We start from the raw sequence: 20,765 nt of genomic DNA, 5'->3' as shown, positions 1-20,765 counted from the left end.
GTCAGAACCCTTGATAAACAATGATAGACACCCTTGATAAACAATGATAGACACACTGATAGAACAATAGAATTATGAAAGAATGATTAATATTGAACATGATTGTGATAATACAAGTGATTCTGATGTTTTGAAATGAAACATACAAACCCTATTTATACTAAACGAACAGGTGCGATTGTAGAGGCGTGTCTCTTCATGAACGGTTGCGACTCTTGAACTTGTGGATGTGATTGATCTTGAAGAGGTGTGTCTCTTGATCCAGCCTTGATATTGTCGCACATGAAGGGCTACGACTTAAGGGATGTGTCGATCCCTTAAGGGGTTGGTTATACACTTTCATCTTTCCATCTTTGGCCCTTGTACTTCATAACTTATCTAACTCTCATATAAAATAACTATTAACTAATTACTAAACAACCCTCGTACGAACTTGGATGTGAGAGATTAAAACTTCATTCACCCCCAATCACGAACATCCTTAAGTTGTTATAGGTCTTCAACTTGCTTGACTTGTAGTAGCATTGGTTCTTCTTCCAACGCAAGATGAGCCTCTTCGTCCTTCTCTTTTTCCTTATCTTTTTGCTTGCTACACTCGTATGCGAAGTGACCGAATTCACTGCATTCACAACACTTTAACTCACTCTTGTCTCTATTTCCTCGATCTATATTTCGTCCACGTCCTTTTCCTCCTCTAAACGAACTTCCTCTACGTCCTCTACCATGATTTTGATCGCCGCATCCTTTTCCATGATGCCTATTTCCGGAATGGTTGTCTGAAGTTGCAATTAACAGATTATTGTTCTCCGGTTCGTTTTGGCTCTTCAGGCGTTCTTCAAATGCTGTAATCCTACCCACTGCTTATTCAAATGTCATTTTATCTATTTCTGAACACTGCTCGATGGATGCCACAATCGGTAGAAACTTTTTCGGAATAGAATAAGTAATTTCCTTACAATCTTTTTATTTTTAATGGTGGTACCGAGGCTTTTAAACTTGGATTTTATACCCCCAACTTGCTTGCGAAACTCCTTATTGTTTTGTTTTCTCCCATCTTTAAGGCTTCTAATTCACTTCTCAAAGTTTGCAGACGCGCTTTCTGAACCATATCGGCTCCAAGATATCGTACTTTGATTGCATCCCAAACTTCTTTTGCACTTTTGTATTGCGCAACTTGCATTAGAATATCTCCCGGTAACGTTTGGAAGATCATTGCTTTCATTGTATGCGCCTTTTTCTCATCTACCCCTTCTTTTAAAACAACCGTATCCCAAACACTATATGCCTTCAAGATCGTTTCCATCGAGATTGCCCATTGAATGTAATTCAATTCAGTCAACTTTGGGCATTGAAGGGATATATTTCATTGCTCATGAATTGAGGTTGACGTGCTATCTTTGTCGTCTCTTCTTGACATACTTCAATTTTTCTTCTTGCTTGCACCACACAGGTTTTTGATTGCCACACATGTCTTTCTTTTTTTCTTGCTTGCCACACAGGTCTTGATTTGCCACACAGGTCTTTTTTTCTTGCTTTGCCACACAGGTCTTATCACCACGAAGGTTCTTGCACCACAAAGGATTTTCCACCATGAAGGTCTTGTACCACGAAGGATTTGTACCATAGAGGTTGTACCACGAAGGATTTTATACCACATAGGATTTTCGTACCACATAAGATTTCGTACCACACAGGATTTTCTCAAATTTCTGACTTGCTATTGGTTTTGAATTTCGTTCTTTCTAAACGATATTTATGTTCTTTTTGAAAAAACAAATTTGATCCGGGATTGAATTTAAAATAAAATGGATTTAAACGAATGAAATTTTTATTGAAATTAATCAATTAATCAAACTGCAATTCAATTTTGAAACGAATACAAAACCTAAAAAAATTCGTGAGAACTTCGTTATGATGTTCCAATCGGTTTCTTCTTTTTCCCAGACTTGAAACATGTGCTCTGATACAACTGTTGGTCAGAACCCTTGATGAACAATTAAAGACACAATGATAGAACAATAGAATTCAAAAAGAATGATTAATATTGAATATGATTGTGACAACACAAGTGATTCTGATGTTTTCAAATGAAACTTACAAACCCTCTTTATATAAACAAACAGGTGCGATTGTAGACATTTCTCTTCATGAACGGTTGCGACTCTTGAACTTGTGGACGTGATTGATCTTGAAGAGGTGTGTCTCTTGATCCTGCCTTGATATTGTCGCACATGTAGGGCTGCGACTCCAATGATGTGTCGATCCCTTAAGGGGTTGGTTATACTGTCGCAAGCCCCGCCCCCTATCTGTTTCGGGAACGGGCTGCCACGAACAATGGTGTTGGTGGTATCGGTGTTTATTAATTTGGCAGCGGAAATTTCATCAGGACCGTAGTTAGGAAATATTTTATCAGAGTAAAATACCACATTTTATATAAATAAACATATTGGGATAAAACCCAAGTTTTCATTACAACTGGTTTATAGGGATAAATCCCATTTTTTTAATAAAACGCCTTCTTTATTTAGGTAACTTTTATAGCCACTTTTCCAAGCCTTCAGTGCTGTCCAGCTGGCTTCTAGTTGGCTTTCACATTGTGTTACCTGAAACGCGTTTTAAAAACATTTTGTCAGTGGGAAATACTGGTGAGTGAATCCCAGTTTAATCAAGGAAAGTTTTATTAATTTAAACAGTATTGAGAGCTATTACAATGTTTACATCTACCCAATTACTTATTCAGTACTGTCAATCCTGACTGGTGGGTCATATTACACATTGGCTAACTCTTTGTCCAATGGCAACGTGTTACACATTTTGTATACAAAACCCCAACATACCGGCAGTAATTGTAGAATTACAAAGACTCAATCACTGCTAAATTGCATTGTAAATTGGTTAAGGTTTTGTAAAAACTGTTTACAAAAAGGAGATTACTCACATTGTTGTCTTAGGTTTTCTATAAGGATTTCCTGAGAATTATCTATAATTTACACAAATGCACACGTGTTAGTATAATAACCCATCTTTTTACCCTTTGGTGAGTCTACTTGAATTGACTTTTGATCACATAAAATACTGACTTTATTGGCTATTAACCAATCCATTCCTAAAACGATATCGAATCCTACGAAATTCATGGGATAAAGGTTTGCCATAAATTTTTGATTCAAAAATTCTATTCTTGCTCCCTGCAAGATTTCAGAAATCCTAACGGTTTCCCCATTCGCTGTCTCTACTAGACATTCTTGTGGGAGTTTAGTTAATGATTGATTAAGAAGTTTGCAAAATGAAGTATTAATAAAACTTTGGTTCGCACCAGAGTCAAATAATACTTTAGCAAAAACATCATTAACTAAAAACGTACCGGCTATTACGTCTGGAATCATCTTGGCTTCATCTGCAGTTAGAACAAATGCTCTAGCATTTTTGGTGTTCTTGTTGTTCGTAGCTGGAGCTAATTTCAGACAGTTTGGCTTTATATGACCTTATTCTCCGCAGTTGTAGCATATCTTGTTGTTGGCTTTCTTCCTGCAATCTTATTCCTTGTGTCCTGATATTTTGCAGAAATTGCAATATATGGAGCATCTTCCAGAATGCTTCCTTTTGCAATACTTGCAATAAGGTGTAGATGTGGAACCTACATTTTTCCCACGGTTGGAATTTCCAGAACGGAATTCCTGGGTAAGTCTTTGAGCTAGGTTCCTCCTTTGGTCTTCTTCTCGTGTAAGCACTAACTCATCAGTCAAGGTATTTACTAGTTCTATAGCTTCTTCTATAGTATGAGGTCGAGCTGCTTTGACTACATGCCTAATTTCCCCGATTAATCCCCAGATGTAACGGGAGATTAATACTGGTTCAGGTGATGCAAGGGTTGGTACTATTCTAGCATATTCAAAGAATAGTGTAGTGTATCCCTTACTATCCACCCCTGTCATCCTAAGGTTCAGAAACTTATTTGCTATTTGTTCCTTTTCATTGGGAGGGAATAATTTCCTTTCTACCATATTTTTAAATTCCTCCCATTCCATATTATAAACCCTATCACTTCCCCTTGACTGAAGGATAGTGTTCCACCATTCTAAGGCTGGGTTCTTAAACAGATTGGAGGCAAACATTATTTTATCCTCTTCCGCACATTTGCTTATTTTTAAAACAGCCTCAGTCTTTTCTATCCAGTGTAGAGTTGCAATGGGTCCTTCATTGCCCGAGAATTCTATTGGTTTGCAAGACCAGAATTCTTTATAAGAACAACTACAAGGCATGGTTCTTCTTCTTTTGGGAATGGGCGCTTGAAGTACAGGTCCATTGTTCACGCTGTGTTTCGGTTCAGTTGGTCGCTTACTACTATGTTTACTTTTATTATCAGCTTCCTTAACAGTTTGAATAATAAATGGCATTGTATCTATTATTCCTTGTGCCACTATGTGTTGGATGACACTATTATCCACTTGGTTTCCATTGTTATTGTTGTTTGGATTCTCATTATTCGGGTTATTGTCATTCTGAATGTTATCATTCTGGTTTTCCTGATTCACTATGTTGTCCATCTGAATTTTAAACATTTACCACATATTAATATCACAAAATAATATTAATATCATCAATCACATTGTTGGTGCATTAAGTGTCTGCTGACTACGTCTTATTAAGTCTTGTGTCTAGATAGGTTAAACAAGTGTTCAAACATGATTAAATTAGGGTTGTTTAGGTTAGAAATGATCCTGGCCGTTTGAAACAACTCTGACCGTTTGTACATGTCTGGCCGTTTAAACCTTGGCTGTTTGAACCTGTTGGTGTCGTTCAAACGGAAGGTCATGTGTCTATAAATAGGGTTCATTTGAAACGGACAGGGAGGATTGTATGTGTGTGTTTGTGAGTCGAGGTGCTGCCGGATTTGTATCAGAATCATTGTAAAGACTAGCAATCAGTAATAGAAAGAGAAATTGGAAGGAACAAGCTGTTTTAACTTGGTTTACTTTGTTTCCGCCTTTGTAAACTGAGATGAACTACTTCTACTAACGTTTAAGGTCATCGGAACGGTCCTACAAGTGGTATCAGAGCTTGAAATCGCCGGATTATCTCACTTCTACCTTTCTTTTCTGATTTTGAATAGTTGTCACGGTTAAAATGGCTTGAAACGTTCACATATCAAACGAAATTCACTATTAATTAATCCTTGACAATTTGGAACTAAAATTCGATCTAAAACTAATCAAAATCATCATGACCTTTTGAAATTGTTCGAGAAAAAGTGACATCATCCGTCTGAAAATGACGCAGTTCGTTTGAGAGTTCTCCTATCGTTTGAACAGAGCCATTCCGTTTGAAAAACAAACCTATCGTTTGAAAGTGGTGTATTTTCAAACGATCAAAACAGCTATCGTTTGTAGGTTGTCGTTTGAAAGACCATCGTTTGAAACAGCTATCGTTTGAAAGTGGTCGTTTGAAACCATACCATTTGAATACCTTCCGTTTGACACTATTGTTATTTCAAACGGACAAGTTCATTCCGTTTGAAAATAACCTGTTCGTTTGAACCATCATTTGCATCATTCCGTTTGAAAGTATTCCGTTTGAATCTGATATTTTCAAAAACCAAAATTTTTCTAAGTGTTGTCTGATTTTACAGGTACATTTACGATGGACGATATTTTCTTGAATCCGTTCAGCGACATGTATGCATTCACGGGAAGTACAGGAAACAATGATACATTGTCGAGCAATACGAATGAGAATCAATCGAAAGAGAAAAAGAAAGAAGCTTGGGAGTCCGAGAGTGCATTTGGAACATTCAACAAACCTCCGAAGCTAATGGCAATTGAGGAGTACAGTCGTTGGTCAAGAAAATTTGAAGATTGGTTGATGGCTTTTGCGTATGCAAGTTGGAAAAGTCTGAAAAATGGGTACACACTCGGAGACAAAACTGGAGATACTTTATCATCAGCCAAAGAAATTGAGTCGTTTGTAGCTGAACAAAAGTGTGTGGCATTGCTATTCCAATCTGTCCGAGAAGACATCATTTCTTTGATCGATTACTCAAATGCAAAAGATTTGTGGAATAAACTTAAAGCAAAATGTATAGGAAGCGAGGAAATTGTGAAAAACAAACGATAGCTTCTTAGAAAAGAATTTGATCTTTTTGGATGTCTAAAGAATGAATCGGTTTGTAAAATGATAGAAAGGTCCGGTCATCTGAAGTTGGAATTAGTAAGACATGAAATCAAGTTTTCTGATGAAGAACTAGTTGACAAACTATTCGATTCATTACCAGATGAGGTTGATTGGAGATATTATGCTCTTATGTTGAAGAACACTATTGCTCCTGAAAAATTAACTCCAGATTTGGTGATTGAGAGACTTGAAAGTCACGAGCTGGAATTGAAGAAAACTTACAAAGTCAATCACTCTTCTTCTCAGCAGAATTTGGATCTTTATTATCCAAAAAGCATGATGCCAAAAGCAACTTCTCCAAAGACTGCATTTTCAGCTGAGAATGTATCTCCAGCAAGCAAAGAAAGTCAAAGCAGTCCAAGTAGCGGAAGTCACAGTGGTTATCACAGTGGAGCTTCGTCTTCTGCAAATCGTTCTAATGCGAAGTTTTCTTGTAACATCGCAATAGATCTGAAGAACGCACAGAATTTTGATGAGGAGTCGGCTAAGCAACAGATGGTCTTTTTGGCATCTGTGTTAGAATCTTATGAAGGGTTGGTGGCTGGTAAGATCGGGAACACAAATCTGACGAAAGAAGATTACGATCAAATAGACCCCGAAGAAATGGAGTTTATTGACATTCGTTGGGCAATGGTGAGTGCTGTTCGACGTGCTCAGCGTTTCATGGAAATTACCGGGAGGAAGACGATCGGTGGTCCGTCTACTAAGCTGGGGTTCGATAAATCGAAGGTGACTTGTTTTAAGTGTAAGCAGAAGGGTCACTTCAAGCGTGAATGCAGAAACGCATACGCTGATGAGTCAGAGAATCCGTTTAGAGACGATTACTACAAAAAGGCAATTTACCATCAGAATAAATCTGAGCCGCCCAGATTGAAGCAGTCTGAAGATAACAGAGACAAATCAAGGGCTCTGGCTGTGATTTATGATGATGAGGGGTACGATTGGAGTAAGGAAGTTTTACCGGAAGAAGACGCTGTCGGTTATGCTTTTATGGCAAAGAATGAGCCCATTCCATGGAAAGATAATCGAACTGAAGAGCAGAAATATAACTACAGGAAAATGATTGCCCAAAACAAAATCATTAGAATTTCTGGTATATTTCTGGAAGCTAGAAGAGCGAAAAGATGGGATCCGGACAGAGAATGCTATCTTGATCCGTATGGCAACATTGCAATTGATGACAAGACACTTGATATAGAAGCCATTGTCAAGGAGTATGAAGAAGAGGATGAGTATTGGCAACACAAATGGTGGGGAAGCCAACCCAGAAAATGATTGAAGAAGAGAAAGAGAAGGAGAGAAAGGAGAAAGAGATGAAAGAAAAAGAAGAGTTTGAGAAAGCAAAACAGATTGATACTGGCGTGATTGATACTACGCAGGAGTTGATGGCAGAGAATCTGGGAAAAATGGCTGACAAAGTGCTAGCTGCGAAAGCACTTGAGGTAGACTCTAACTCTGTGACTGAGTCTAAAGGCCAAGTCAGTCCAAGTGCGTCAACAAATGCGTCAGGTAAAAAGATCGATGGAAATGCTGACTGCAAAAATTGCACCAAAGAATGCAATTTTTGTAGCACTGTCACGTACCTCAATAGTGAGAAAATTAAAAATCTGACAGCGAAAGTCAGAAGTGTTGAGGATCAAATACTTGGTCGTGACAAAACTGTGAAAGCTTCAACTGAACGGATTAGAGAATTAACTGATCAAATTGAAAAAGATAAAATTGATTATGAAAAAGTTAAAAATGAAAATGAAAAGTTAATTTTTGAAAACCGTAAGATTTCTGAAAAATTTGAAAAACTCAAAAGCACCGTTAAAGAAAGTGATGATCGAAATGGTAAAACGTTTAAAGAAAACGGATATCTAAGAGCTGTGGTAAGGCTAAAAGAAGAATCAATTAATAAACAACTGGATGAAATTGCTAAATTGAAACTTAAAGTTCAAGAAGCTGAAATTGAGAATGACAGAATTCAGTTGAAACTTAACAGTTATAGCTCCGCAAGCTTTGTGTTGCAGAACATTGTTCCTAAACCTATAGGGAAAAACAAAGCTGGCGAAGATGTGTTTTCTGACGGTACCGGTGTAGGGTTTCACAAAGTTCCACTGCCGATTTTGCATAATTATACTAAAAAGGAATCTGGGTTGGTTGAACTTGAGGAGGGAAATGAAGTGCAACTTCCTGAGAACATTGATGTCATGTTTACGTCTTCCAATGACGAGGGTGTCCAAAATGATGTGGTGAAAAGTGTGGTTGATAAAGTGCTAAAACCGGATTGTGACACTTCTGAGGAGGATGGTTGTTTTCTGGACAAATACATTCCGAAACAAAAGTCCAAGAACAACTTAGATGAAGAATCAAACCTTGTCATCTACAAGATGATAGGTTCGGATAAGTTGTTTTCGGATTCAGAGTTTCCGATCGAGAATGTTAACATAAACAAATTGACCAATGTTTTCAAACTTTTTGAAGTTGAATTGTCAGCAGTGAATAATTTGAGTCGAAAGAAAGATAGGGTTTATAACAAGAAATCTGTTAATCCACTGCGTTTTTACAATAACAACAGAAATAACTGGTCGGGTGGTTATCAGGGGGGTAAACCGTATCAGAAAAGGAATGTTCCAAACAAGAGGTTTATCGAGAAGAAAAAGTTTGTGAACAGTTCAAATTCACTTGCTAATGAAGAAAAAGAATTTTTTTCAAAATCTAACAAAGAATTTTTTGAGAAGAGAGCTTCACAGGCTCAGTCTGAAGGCACGAGTCGGGTAGCTGATACTCGTACTTGTTTTAGGTGTGATCAGGTTGGTCACATTGCACGAAAGTGTACTTATGTGAAGCCTAAGACTGAAGCTGTGAAAGTTCAACAGAAGAAGGATGATGTGAAGGGTAAAACACTGATGTTTGTTGAGAAGAAAAATGTTAAAATTAACAACTTAAAAGTGAAGAATGAACCTGTAAAGAAGTCGGTAACTAAAAATGACACATTTTACAAACGGGTTGCATTAACTCAATAGGTGTGGAAACCTAAAATTGAATCAAAAGTCGAGAAGAAAGTTTCAACTTCTGAGGTGAAGAAGGCTGACGAATCAATTACGGTTGATTATGATGCAAATTTTCCACCTCTCAAGGCTGAAAATTTCAAAATTCAAATTGCGAGAGTCAAGGTTACACCAAAGGCTGATGAAGCCTAGGTGGACACCATGTTTGATTAAGCAGTTTGAATTGCTAGAGCTTCCTGGATTGCGAAGCATGAATCGGCATTTTTCTTGAAGTTGTTTAAATGATGATTTGTTATGTGAAGGATCTTCCAAAACTTGTATCCAGGTGGATAATGGATAGTGGAGCATCAAGGCATATGACAGGGAAGACCGCGCTGCTGTATGATGTGAATAACATTAATGGTGGTTACGTGGGTTTTGCGGGTAATCAAGGAGGAAGGATCATAGGTGAAGGAACGTTGTCAAATGGTGTTATAACGTTTGAGAGAGTTAACTACATCGCTGAGTTGGAGAACAACCTGCTCAGTATCTCCCAGATCTGTGACAGGATGTATACTACTCATTTCACCGACAAAGAATGTTTGATCTTGAAACCGGGATTTGTGATACCTGAAGAGTGGATCATCATGAGGGCACCAAGAGTCAACGATCTGTACGTGTTGGACATGAGCGTTGCTACTACAACCACGGGTCAGGCTCATTGTTTTGTGTCCAGAGCAACGGAGAAAGAATCAAGATTATGGCACCGAAAGATGGGGCATATTCACCTAAGGAAAATGAATCACTTGGTGCATAACGATTTGGTAACAGGAGTGCATGTCAAAGGTTTTCATCTGGAAGGGGAGTGCATAAGTTGTGTCAAAGGCAAACAGAAGAAAAAGTCACACCCTACAAAGCAAGTCAATTCAGTTTCAAGACCATTGGAACGTCTTCACATGGATTTGTTTGGTCCAGTGAACGTCAAGAGTATAACAGGAGATTCCTACTGTTTGGTCGTCACTGATGATTATTCCAGATTTTCGTGGGTTTCATTCTTGAAATCACAAGACGAAACGTTTGACAGCTTGATGGCGTTGTTTAAAAGAATTGAGAATCTGTATCAGAGGCCAATCTGTAGAATTCGCAGTGATAATGGTACTGAATTCAAAAACAGTAAGATGGAAGAATTTTGTGACGAACGAGGTATACTGCATGAGTTTAGTGCTCCGTACACTCCGCAGCAGAATGGAGTTGCAGAACGCAAAAATCGGACGCTAATCGAGACAGCCAGAACGATGCTTGCAGATTCTAAGTTACCAATTAATTTCTGGGCTGAAGCTGTTTCTGCTGCATGCTATACTCTCAACAGAGTTCTTACTGTAAAGAAGTTCAACAAGACGTGTTTTGAGCTAATCAATAAACGCAAGCCAAATTTGAAGTATCTAGAACCGTTTGGGTCACCCTGTACGGTAATAGAGCCTAATGGCAAGTTTGGTTCAAAGAGTTTTGAGGGAATCTTTGTTGGATATTCAAGTCCTACACGTCGTGTCTTTGTACCAAGCGAGAAGCGGATTATTGATGCAGCGAATGTTGAATGTCAGGGGTACACTATGCCGCCACAGAATCCTGGTGATTCATGGCGTTATCATTATGACAAACTTTGGGATTCGTTTGACATGAGGGAAGAATCTGAGGAAGAAGAAGATTTCTTTGATGAGCTGGATATTTTGCGAGAGTATGAGTCGCAGCTCAGGTTCCCAGCGGAATATTCTAGAAGACCTCGGGAAACTTCAAATGACGATGAAGCAGGTCCTAGTAATGCTGGTGAACATGATGATGAAGTTGCTCCTGGAAATCAGTCGGAGGTGAATGATGATCAAGAAGCTGATAACATGCCAGTATTTGACCATGGTGATTCAGATCTTGAGGGGGAGCAGATCCAGTTGTCAAGTCAAACAAACCAAGTTGGTGAACAAGATGCAGAGCAGAATGTTACTAATCTGGAGGGAAATGTAGATGTTCCAAGCGAAGTGATGCCGCGAACTCTTTCTTATCATCCAGAGGAGTTAATCATAGGAGAATTGCAATCGGGCGTTCGCACGAGACGTCAAATTGATCAGGGCTTAACATGTTTTTATTCTATAGTAGCACCTTTACAAACTGAATTTTCATTAAGTTGTTTTATCTCGCAGGTCGAACCGAGAACTTACAAAGAGGCACTTACTGAAGACTCTTGGGTCATAGCGATGCAAGAAGAATTAAGTCAGTTTGAAAAGTTGGGGGTGTGGAAGTTAGTTGATTTGCCGGATGGTCAAAGAAAAATAAATACAAAATGGGTTTTCAAATGTAAGAGGGACGACAGAGGAGTGGTTGTAAGGAACAAAGCTCGACTCGTTGTTCAGGGCTTTAGTCAACAGGAGGGGATTGATTTTACCGAAGTCTATGCTCCTGTCGCTCGACTAGAGGCTATCAGAATTTTCCTAGCATTTGCGTCTTGGAAGAATTTCAAAGTATATCAGTTGGATGTAAAGTCAGCGTTTCTTTATGGGAAGGTCAAAGAGGAGGTTTATGTTGGTCAACCGCCGGGCTTTACTGACCCAATCCACAAGAACAAAGTTTATCTGCTGGACAAAGCGTTGTATGGTCTACATCAGGCGCCGAGAGCCTGGTACGAGACTTTGTCTCAACACCTACTCGCTAACCAGTTCATACGTGGAAAAGTGGATGCCACTCTCTTCACTAAAGTCGTTGATGGTCATCCTCTGATAGTACAAATTTATGTGGAGGATATAATTTTTGGGTCAACAAATGAGAAATTGTGCAAAGATTTCGAACAGGTGATGAAGTAGAAATTCGAAATGTCATCAATGGGGGAGATGAAATTCTTTCTGGGTCTACAAGTTGAACAACTTCCTGAGGGAATTTTCATTCATCAAACGAAGTACGTGCATGATATTCTAGAGAAATTTGGAATGTCAAGTTCTACTCCAGCTGCTACCCCACTTGCGACTAATCATGGGATTCACCCAGATCTCACCGGAGACGGGGCTAATGAAACGTTTTACCGTTCCATGATAGGTTCTTTGATGTATCTGACTGCTTCACGTCTTGATATTATGTACCCAACGTGCCTCGCAGCAAGATTTCAGTCTAACCCGAGAGCATCGCACATGATTATTGTCAAGAGGATATTACGTTACCTGAAAGGTACTCCGTCACTTGGGTTATGGTATCCTAGGAAAGGCGATTTTATGCTCGAAGGGTATTCCGATTCGGATTTCGGATGCTACAAAGTCAACGCGAAATCAACAACTGCAGGATGCCAGTTCTTTGGTCCGAGATTGGTTACCTGGCAGTGTAAGAAACAAACATCTGTGGCGCTATCTACATGTGAAGCGGAGTACGTTTCTGCTAGCAGTTGCTGCTCTCAGATCCTGTGGATACAGCAACAGATGCGCGACTACGGTTTGCAGTTTCTTAACACACCTCTGTTTGTTGATAATGAGGCCGCAATTAACATTACTAAAAATCCAGTACATCACGCTAAAACTAAACATATAGAAATTCGTCATCACTTTATTCGCGATTGCTTCGAGAAAAAGTTGATATGAATTGAGAAAATCCACACTGACGAACAAAAAGCTGATTTGCATACCAAAGCTTTTGATAAAAATCGGTTTCAATATTTGTTAAAACTTAATGGTAGGAAATTGTTTTCAGTGTCGGATGGAATTGTGAGCGTTGATGAGAGTACTGTTGCGGATGAAGACGAGAAACAATCTGCAATGGTTTATCGATTTTTTACGTGTTTTGGTATTTAGGGGGAGATAGATAGTTGTACATAGTTATACTTTCAGAAAATACAAAAACAGTAAAAAATAAAAAATACAAAAACATGATAAAATTGAAAAAGAGCTTGTGTATATAGGGAAAATGATAGTACATCAGCTAGACAATTACAGTATGCTAAATATTTGGAAAGACAAAATGAGTTAAACAGTCTCACTAACGATGTGTTGATAGGTTTTCGTACATTTAGTAAATTTATTCGGGATATAAACCTAAAATTTCAAACTTGTGAAATTCGTGGGGAACACTACTTGGATATATAGGTAACCCCTGAAATCTCGTTTGAAAGGTCTCGTATTCTGATATACTAGGTGTTTATACTCTATGATGTCTGGGGTATTATTCTGGGACTTCTGCTGAACGGTAGTTCTGACCTAGTCCTTGGCTAATACTTTATCCAAAATGCTTGAAATATAGCATATAGCCCTCAGCTGATTAGACAATAAAATTGATAATCATCTGTTGTAGCTGAAAAGATCCTCTAAAGGGGACATACTGCAAAGTCGAAATTGATATCTCTCTGCTGAACGGAAGTTCTGACCTGAGATCCCTCAGTTCTCGCATTTAACCCCTAATTTATGAACAGACATCATTGTAGTATTCTTGCCTGTAAGACTGAACATTGGGATTCTGGATACGGGAGTATATTCAAGAGGTGGGATACATGAATTGAACTAAGTTCTTAAGACACTTAAACGGTATCCTGAATAGATTGAAGTTTGTGTGAGAATTTAAGATGGATCAGTATATCGACAATCGAGGTGAATTGTTTAAGTCTGAGTATGTAATGTAGCTTAACGGTACTAGTAATTTGTCTGAAAAGCTGATATGATTCCTAGACACGCTCGCCAAAAATAAATTTGTAAATAGTTTACTTTCTGCAATTTAAGTTTTCTGTTATTTCATTTCTTAGTTTAGAACACATTAAAAATACAAAAAGATTTTATTTCTGCTTTATTTTAGACAAACCAGAGTGGAAAGTTGATTGTCGGATTCTAGAAAGATGAAGCAGATGCAGGAGATTCTGAGCTGAAGAATGAGGAGAGCTTACATTGTTGGAAGTTGAATTGTTTCAAAGACAAAAACGAGTTCATTAACTTGATACTTGTTATTTTTAGAAAAAGTTGAAAATGATTTTACTAAATCAGTTTGATTCGTCAAAAGATCAACCAGGGTCATTAAATTGAACTTGGTAGATCAATCAAGTAATCAGGGTCATTAACTTGAACTTGAATACTTGAGTGGATTTCTAAAATTGATTGTGTTTGTGGTTTATTGTTTGAAAAGATAAAGTCTAATGTTATTGGTTGAGTAACAGGTTTGGAGACTTCATCATTCCCACGGAAGCTAATTGTCAAAGCTTGAACCAGAACAAGACCTCAGATCCTAGCATACTGAGAGGGGGAGTCTGTGAAAGGGGGGAGTCTGGATCAACAGCAAAAGGGGAGTCTGAAGATGGAGTCAGATTGTGATTTAAAACCTGTGAAGTTCGAGTTGTTACAATGAAGAGACAAAGTTGTGAAGAGACCAAGACTAAAGACTCAGGCGCTAAAGACTACGTCAACATCCAAGGGGGAGTCTGTTGGTGCATTAAGTGTCTGCTGACTACGTCTTATTAAGTCTTGTGTCTAGATAGGTTAAACAAGTGTTCAAACATGATTAAATTAGGGTTGTTTAGGTTAGAAATGATCATGGCCGTTTGAAACAACTCTGACCGTTTGAACATGTCTGGCCGTTTGAACCTTGGCCGTTTGAACCTGTTGGTGTCGTTCAAACGGAAGGTCATGTGTCTATAAATAGGGTTCATTTGAAACGGACAGGGAGGATTGTATGTGTGTGTTTGTGAGTCGAGGTGCTGCCGGATTTGTATCAGAATCATTGTAAAGACTCGCAATCAGTAATAGAAAGAGAAATTGGAAGGAACAAGCTGTTTTGACTTGGTTTACTTTGTTTCCGCCTTTGTAAACTGAGATGAACTACTTCTACTTACGTTTAAGGTCATCGGAACGGTCCTACACACACAACATGCATGTTGATCAAAAACGTCGAGCATTGCGACTTTACTTTTTCTTATAATATAATATGCATCTAGTACAAACCAACACTAGAAATTAAAATTACAATACCAACTGAAATAAAAATTACACTAATAGTAGTAGGCATCCTTGGTTTTTTTTCATACACACATATTATATATTATTATATTATATTATTATTATTACCACTTTTACCATCACATTCATGGATATGGATTCATCCAGAAATCTATATTGCGCTCGTCATACTTCCAGACGAGTCGCTCTCCCACCTGTCGCATTCTCTCGCTACTCACTAAAATTTCCTCACCAAATGTCCTAAGTTCTTGTACATTGTCTGCACTCATTGGGGGTGCAGGTTCTAGGACTGGGTTCGGAATCTGGGGTGCGGGTCCCTGGTATGGGGGTGTGGGTGCCTGGTATGGGTAAGGATTTTCTAAAATCTCCCTAATGAATACATCGTTATCGTAATAGGGATCTAGATGGTCCAAACCTGGGTAGGCTCCTAGATTCGGCATGGGCAGATCTTCATGTATGGGGTAACGTTGCACATAGTCCCTATTTTCGTCCCACCATGGGTCGTAATTTGGATCTAAGGGATTAGGTGCTCGTACCCTATGTATCTCCTCCGGGTTAAAATCATGCATTTCTGCTCGATTTTCAGGGTTCTCTATTTCCATTGGTTGGTCAGGAATGGTGGTTCTGGTTGGGGTGCTAACATTTGCTCCAGGTTAGGGTCAGCTGCAGTGGTTGCTAAGATATGGGAATTAGCTAAACTCCTATTAATCATGTCCTGAGCATGGGCATCGGTTTCTCTTTTAGCTGCTGCTAGCACTCGTTGTTCTTGTAACTTTTTCATATGCTTCCTACACTCATGTGCTCCCCTACTGAACCATCCTCTCTTTTTCTGAGGGAATGGCTCTTCAGACTGAGCCTTAAACACGAATATTCCTTCATCAGTATCAGCAGAGTACCCTGAGAGTGCAGGCTGAGAAGAGGCACCTTCTCTTCTAGGCAAACCAGAAAATTGACGGTACGCGTCAAATGGTCCTTGGTCGCTCATACTGTAAACTAACAAATAGTTAAATAACACACAATGATAAAATACAGTTATGCACGTAGTTCCGTGATTTATTTCCTAACAGATTGAATTTTGGTGTCAGCAGAACATTTCTGTGGCTGAATCAGTCGCTTAGCTCTGATACCACCTTCTGTCGCAACCCCCGCCCCCTATCTGTTCCGGGAACGGGCGGCCGCGAACAATGGTGTTGGTGGTATCGGTGTTTATTAATTTGGCAGCGGAAATTTCATCAGGACCGTAGTTAGGAAATATTTTATCAGAGTAAAATACCACATTTTATATAAATAAACATATTGGGATAAAACCTAAGTTTTCATTACAACTGGTTTATAGGGATAAATCCCATTTTATTGAAATAAAACGCCTTCTTTATTTAGGTAACTTTTATAGCCACTGATGTGTGTAAAATGCAACATATAAAACACATCAATTAAGGCATAAAACTAACCCTTTTTAAGTACTAATGTTGGAAAAAGAGTGTTTTTGTCTTCCTTTTGTATTTTCAGGATGAAATGAGCTCAAAATCACAAAAGAAGCAAAAAGACCACTAATTCTACCATAAATACAAGAAAAGGGACAAAAGTAAACTGCCCGGACCCTCAACGGCACTTCCCAAGACAAAGAGAAGAGAACAGAAGTCTGAACACGCCACGTGTCCAGTGAACACGGGGGCGTGCCCAGGAAGCAGCAGAAAAGACAAACCAGTAGAAGCTTCCATTGCTCACCACGGGGCCGTGCCCAGCGGACACGGGGGCGTGTTGAAAGTACAGCAGGCGCATTAATTGTAATTCGCAATTACAATTAATGAAGAGAGAGAATGTCAGACGGGCACGGGGCCGTGTCCAGCGGACACGGGGCCGTGTCCAGCGTTCTGTTCAGCCTATAAATAGAGGAGCTTGGTTTCATTCTCTCTCATCCCTTGGCACACCACCTCTCTCACACTTCATCCACCACCCATCACCACCATAACACCATCATCCACCACCATCATCCATTGTCCATCATAGAGTGTGTGAGTCGTCTCGGGATCCAAGATTGATCGTAAGAGTTCTTGACAATCAAGGCCATGTTTGCCTAAGTCTCTTACATCACTTGGTGAAGACAAGTGTTTAGTATAATACTTTTTATTTTTAATCTTTTGCACTTTTTATTTGGTTTTGTATTAATGACTTTAATAACTAGTTACTTATGTTGAAGGTGATCTTTCCTTATCGTTTGTCCGTGGTGTCTTGGCATTATTTTACTGTCTATATAAAATAAAAGATTTTCACCATTCATATCTCCACGGTCTATATGGAGGTATGTTGGCTACCTGGTCGGGGGTTAAGGGAACGGTTTGGTAAAGGTCTTGCCCTTGTTCAGCGTTTAGAGGTCCTGCTTGGGACCTGGGTCAAATTTAGTAGGATCTCCTTCAATGCCCATAGGTATTGGATGGCGGGGATCCAAACTCTTTGACCCCCTCATAAGCTAACTACTATTAATACTATAACCCGGCTATTTAGGACTGTATCCCTGCTGACTCAGACTACTTAGCCGAGGGTAACGTCACCGCCGAAAGCGGGGCCTACCATAATTTGCATTAATAACTTAATTCATTATCTTTCAATAATCCGACCCTTTAGGATTGTATCCTTGCTGACTCAAACTACTGGGTTGAGGGTAACGTCGCCTTCGAAAAAGGGGCCTACTACAATAACTAAGATAATCTCTTAAACAAGTGCAAAAGTGCGAAAATAATCAAAGGTTATACTAATACACGTGTCGGATCCAAGTGATTCATCTTGTCTATCTGTTTTTATTTTATTTTTATTTTTCAGCATTTAGTTAGTTTTTATTTTTCTTAGTTTAAAACATTTTTCTAACTTTTTGATTTGATTAGACGTTGAGGATAAACCGGTATTAAAAGCTCTTGTGTCCTTGGACGACCTCGGTATCTTACCAACACTATACTACGTCCACGATGGGTGCACTTGCCCATATGTGTGCTTAGTGTCAGTAAATATCGTGTTTTATAAATTTAAAACTTGGCTAAAAGTGTAAAAAGGGCTTAAATATATATCTAAAAACATATATACACTAACACGCATCAAGTTTTTTGGCGCCGCTGCCGGGGACACAAGGATTTTAAGAAAGCTTAAAATCGACGGCCTAATCAGTTTTTCAAAACCTTTTCAAAACGCGCGCATTTTTTTCTGCATTTTAGTTTAGTTTTGCATTTACAGTAGCCTGAACACGGGGCCGTGCTCGCTGAACACGCCCCCGTGCTGCATATTTTTAGAGTAGATACCCAGATACAGAGTCTGACCACGGGGCCGTGTTCACTCAACACGCCCCCGTGCTCAACGTGACCAGTTAATTTAATTAAAACGCCCAGATACAGTCCCTGAACACGGGGCCGTGTTCACCCAACACGGGGCCGTGTCCAGCTTCTGTTTCCGTCTTATTTTTGTTTTTTGGTCCCGAGACTCAGTTGTAGTCTGTTGAGTGATTCCTATGGATCAATACTCAAGAGATTACAACTACACCTATGATGAGGATGATTATAGAGGTAATTATTGCACTAATTGTCGTAATGCACGCTCGGTTCAATATAATAACTCATATCAACCATCCAATTCATACAACCATTATGAGGAGCCCAGGTACGAGCCATCAACTTCATACACATCCTATGAAGACCAAAGGTATGAACCTCCTTCCTCATACTCATATTTTGATGAACCAAGGTATGAGCCTTCATACTCATACTTTGAAGATTCAACATATGAGCCACCACCTTCATACACTTATTATGAGGACCCACGGCGTGAACAACCCACCTCATATGAGTACTATGAAGAACAAAGTTTCGACCCTTATCCATCATATACTTACAATGAAGAACAATGGTGTGAACCATCTACTTCATATGAATACTATGAGGAACCAAGGATCGAACAACCGGATTCAAGCTTAGAGGATCCAAATTCTTTCAATCTCACCGAAGTAACTAATAGGATATTAGAACACATTAAAACTATCGAACGTTGCATGAAAGAATCTCGCGCAAGGGAAGAGGAATCCCGTGCAAGAGAAGGGCTAAAAAATGATAATAACGTAGAGATAGTTGAAAGTGTGAAAATGGAAGAACAAGAAAGTGAAAAACCGACACATGAGTTAAACAACGAAAAGGGTGAGTCCGATAATGTTAAAATTCAAGAAGAGTCTAATTTTGAAGAAATTAATCTCTTGTCACCTACTTTCGAAAATCATTGTTTAATAACCCCTCATGCCAAGTTTTTAAAAGAGTTAAACACTAGTGCTAAAATCAAAGACTTAGTAAGTGTTAAGTTAACTAATGATCAAACCTCGCTAATAAAAGAAGATCCTTTTGAAATTAACATTACACCGGTTCCATGTTTCTTTCAAAATTCGTTTATTAGTAATATCACTATTGATAAAGATCTTTGTGTTAACATAATGCCCAACTACATTTTTGAAAAGTTAAGTATTAGTGATTTTACTCCACTTCAAATACCCATTTTTCTATCCGACCGAAAAGTAATGAAATCAATCGGTGTAGTCGAAGATATTTTGGTTCAAACAAATCAAATGGTAATCCCAACCGACTTCGTCATCTTAGATGATGCTCCACTAGTCTTGGGAAAACCTTTTGTACAAACTCACAAAGCTTTGAAAAACCGGAAATTCAACACTCTAACTCTTCAATTAGGGGCATTCAAAAGGAGCATAGACCTTGAGCGTTCAATGAAATATCCTTTTGGCAACAATGACCCCCTAATTGAAGATGAAGCGGAACCACCTGATACAAACCACGAGGAAGACCACTTTGTCGACGAAGAGGTAGCCATAGAACAAACTTTTAAAGTTCTTGATCTAAATGAGCCACAAAATAAGGTGTCTCCTAAAGACCCATCCATCGAGCTCAAAGAACTCCCTAAGGGTTTGGAATATGCTTTTCTAGGCAAAGATGGTAGTTTACCTGTAATTATTTCGTCTAAATTAACTAGCATAGAGAAAGAAAAATTAGTTAACCTACTTAAAAAACACAAAAATGCGATCGCTTGGAAGCTTGTAGATATTAAGGGAATAAGTCCTTCCATGTGCACGCACAAAATTTTAATGAATGATGACTACAAAACGGTGATTCAACCACAACGAAGAGTGAACCCCAATGTTCAAGAAGTGGTTAAAAATGAAGTCATCAAACTACTCGACGCCGGACTAATCTACCCTATCTCCGATAGCCCGTGGGTAAGTCCCGTCCAAGTAGTCCCAAAGAAAGGAGGTATGACGGTAATAACTAACGAGAAAAATGAATTAATACCCACAGAACCGTCACAGGATGGAGAGTCTGTATAGACTATAGGAGATTAAATGAAGCAACAAGGAAAGACCACTTTCCTTTGCCCTTCATTGATCAAATGTTAGAAAGATTATCCGGTCATAATTTTATTGTTTCTTAGATGGTTTTTCAGGTTACTTCCAAATACCGATAGCACCAGAAGACCAAGAGAAAACAACTTTCACATGCCCCTACGGAACTTTTGCATATCGACGCATGCCATTCGGTCTATGTAATGCGCCTGCAACATTCCAACGTTGTATGGTCGCCATTTTCCATGATATGATTGAAAAACCATGGAAGTCTTCATG

At 38.9% G+C, this 20,765-nt stretch overlaps 1 protein-coding gene across 1 annotated transcript; it reads right to left on the bottom strand.

The window, feature by feature from the left end:
* Positions 1-489: 489 nt before the first annotated feature.
* On the bottom strand, positions 490-1,303 carry LOC110901036. The gene is made up of 2 exons (XM_022147891.1): positions 1,021-1,303; positions 490-857 (listed from the first exon to the last, which is right to left on the bottom strand). The coding sequence occupies exons 1-2, from the start codon at positions 1,301-1,303 to the stop codon at positions 490-492; spliced, it is 651 nt and encodes a 216-aa protein (XP_022003583.1).
* Between the last annotated feature and the right edge of the window lie 19,462 nt (positions 1,304-20,765).

Source organism: Helianthus annuus, chromosome 13 (assembly GCF_002127325.2).
Source record: "Helianthus annuus cultivar XRQ/B chromosome 13, HanXRQr2.0-SUNRISE, whole genome shotgun sequence".
Taxonomy (NCBI): domain Eukaryota; kingdom Viridiplantae; phylum Streptophyta; class Magnoliopsida; order Asterales; family Asteraceae; genus Helianthus; species Helianthus annuus.
Note: the sequence above shows the minus strand (reverse complement) of the source record. Positions and strands in the feature narration are given on the sequence as shown.

Excerpts from the sequence above, each read along its gene's own strand:
- LOC110901036 (XM_022147891.1), bottom strand. The coding sequence starts at position 1,303 with ATGGAAACGATCTTGAAGGCATATAGTGTTTGGGATACGGTTGTTTTA. Across the intron at positions 858-1,020 it reads AACAATAAGGAGTTTCGCAA|TGGGTAGGATTACAGCATTT; the intron begins GCAAGTTGGGGG and ends TTGAATAAGCAG.